The sequence below is a fragment of the Sinocyclocheilus rhinocerous genome, unplaced genomic scaffold (assembly GCF_001515625.1).
Source record: "Sinocyclocheilus rhinocerous isolate Xijiao unplaced genomic scaffold, SAMN03320098_v1.1 scaffold737, whole genome shotgun sequence".
NCBI lineage: Eukaryota > Metazoa > Chordata > Actinopteri > Cypriniformes > Cyprinidae > Sinocyclocheilus > Sinocyclocheilus rhinocerous.
Window position 1 is genome coordinate 50,988 of NW_015632805.1, and position 2,164 is coordinate 53,151.

At 40.9% G+C, this 2,164-nt stretch overlaps 1 protein-coding gene across 1 annotated transcript in view; it reads left to right on the forward strand.

The window, feature by feature from the left end:
• Window positions 1–2,164, forward strand: part of cux2a (cut-like homeobox 2a) — an 18,880-nt gene that overhangs the window by 14,186 nt on the left and 2,530 nt on the right. Inside the window, exon 11 of the mRNA XM_016556189.1 lies at window positions 299–557. Within this exon, the coding sequence (XP_016411675.1) occupies window positions 299–557 (259 nt within the window). The remainder of the gene's footprint in view (window positions 1–298; window positions 558–2,164) is intronic.

The following is a 2,164-nucleotide window of genomic DNA, read 5'->3' on the forward strand; positions in this document are numbered from 1 at the left end:
AAACGTCTTAATGATGGATTTGTTTCAGCTTTTGTCTTCTCCAGATGTTAACTGATGGACTGGATTACTTGTGGATTATTGTGATGTTTTGATCAGCTGTTTGGACTCTCATTCTGACGGCACCCATTCACCGCAGAGCATCCATTGCTGAGACACTGATGCAATGATACATTTCTCCAAATCTGATGAAGAAACAAACTCATCTACATCTTGGATGGCCTGAGGATGAGCTCATTTTCATTTTTGGGTGAACTGCTCCTTTAAACGATCCTCATTAGTGTTAAATGTTCTTTCGCAGCTCGTCTCAAGCGTGCTCTGATCGGATCAGACTGTGATTCACAGAGGTGTTTGGATGCGGGAGGACAGGGGTTTTGTGATCGCTGGGGACGGTGTGAGGCGATGAAGAGGCCGCGTGTCATCCTCAGCGCTCAGGAGAGAGAAGCACTGATAGCTGTGTATCAGACGGAGCCGTATCCGTCTCAACACACCATAGAGACACTCGCAGCACAGCTAGGCCTGCACACTAGCACTGTTAGCAACTGGTTCTACAACTACAGGTTAGTGACAGCTTGATCTTTCAGAATAAAACAGTTCAGTCTAGATCAGTGGCTCCCAAATCTGGTTTGTGAGTTGATGAAAAGCCAATAATTAAATCATTTAAATGTGGATGCACAATTAGTCAAAATTAAATCGCGTTGTAGATAATACGTTTTCCCAACATTTCTGTATAATTTGAAATTATTTTATAATATTCAAATTTATATATATATATATATATATATATATACACACACACAACATGCACACACAGATATAAAATATTGAAAATATATTACTAATTTAATATAAAATATATAAAAATATTTTGTATTATATAAAATATATATACAAATGTATTATATTAATATTGAAAAATTTAAAATGATACAAAATCATGACCCTTCATCAGAACGCTCTGTTTGAATAGGCGTAGCGGATTGTAAACTCAGAAGTAAACGCCCGCTGCTGTGATTGGCTAATAGTTGTGTATGTTTGACAGCCTATATTCCTCACAGATGGACGCTCATAGATAGGTCAAAAATGCATAAATACTCATATCAAACGATCTGTTTAACAGACAAAGCAATAGTGAGCACGTAATGAAAACAGTTACTCATTACTGTCAGATCCAATATAGTCACACAGCATCGTCTTTTAGTTTCAATCTTTTTGAAAATCCTGCGTCGAATTGTGGCTTGTTTGTAAATGAATCCGCTGTAAAATTAAGTGAACAAAGGACTGAGTTCTTACTGACACGGTCTGGATCTTCATTAAAAATAAAGTTCATCCACTCTTTCCTAATGCTGGGTCAGAAGGAAGGAAACACAAACACTGTTTTTCTACATCTTGGCACTGAACAGCGTCTCGTTGTCTTCGGAGTCATCTTTATCGTTTGGTTTCTGCATAGACCTGCCTTCGCCTCTCTCGTAAACACTACATGCGCGAATCAGTGGGCGGAGCTAAACAGGCGGTGATGTAGAATCGGTGGGCGGAGCTAAACAGGCAGTGATGTAGAATCAGTGGGCGGAGCTAAACAGGTGGTGATGGAGAATTGACGTAATGAAAACAGTTACTCATTACTGTCAGATCCAATATAGTCACACAGCATCGTCTTTTAGTTTCAATCTTTTTGAAAATCCTGCGTCGAATTGTGGCTTGTTTGTAAATGAATCCGCTGTAAAATTAAGTGAACAAAGGACTGAGTTCTTACTGACACGGTCTGGATCTTCATTAAAAATAAAGTTCATCCACTCTTTCCTAATGCTGGGTCAGAAGGAAGGAAACACAAACACTGTTTTTCTACATCTTGGCACTGAACAGCGTCTCGTTGTCTTCGGAGTCATCTTTATCGTTTGGTTTCTGCATAGACCTGCCTTCGCCTCTCTCGTAAACACTACATGCGCGAATCAGTGGGCGGAGCTAAACAGGCGGTGATGTAGAATCGGTGGGCGGAGCTAAACAGGCAGTGATGTAGAATCAGTGGGCGGAGCTAAACAGGTGGTGATGGAGAATTGATGGGCGGGGCTAAACAGGCAGTGATGTATAATCGGTGGGCGGGGCTAAACAGCCAGTGATGTAGAAGCAGGTGTTGATCTTCTTCTGCGGAGGCGGGGTTTAGCCACAC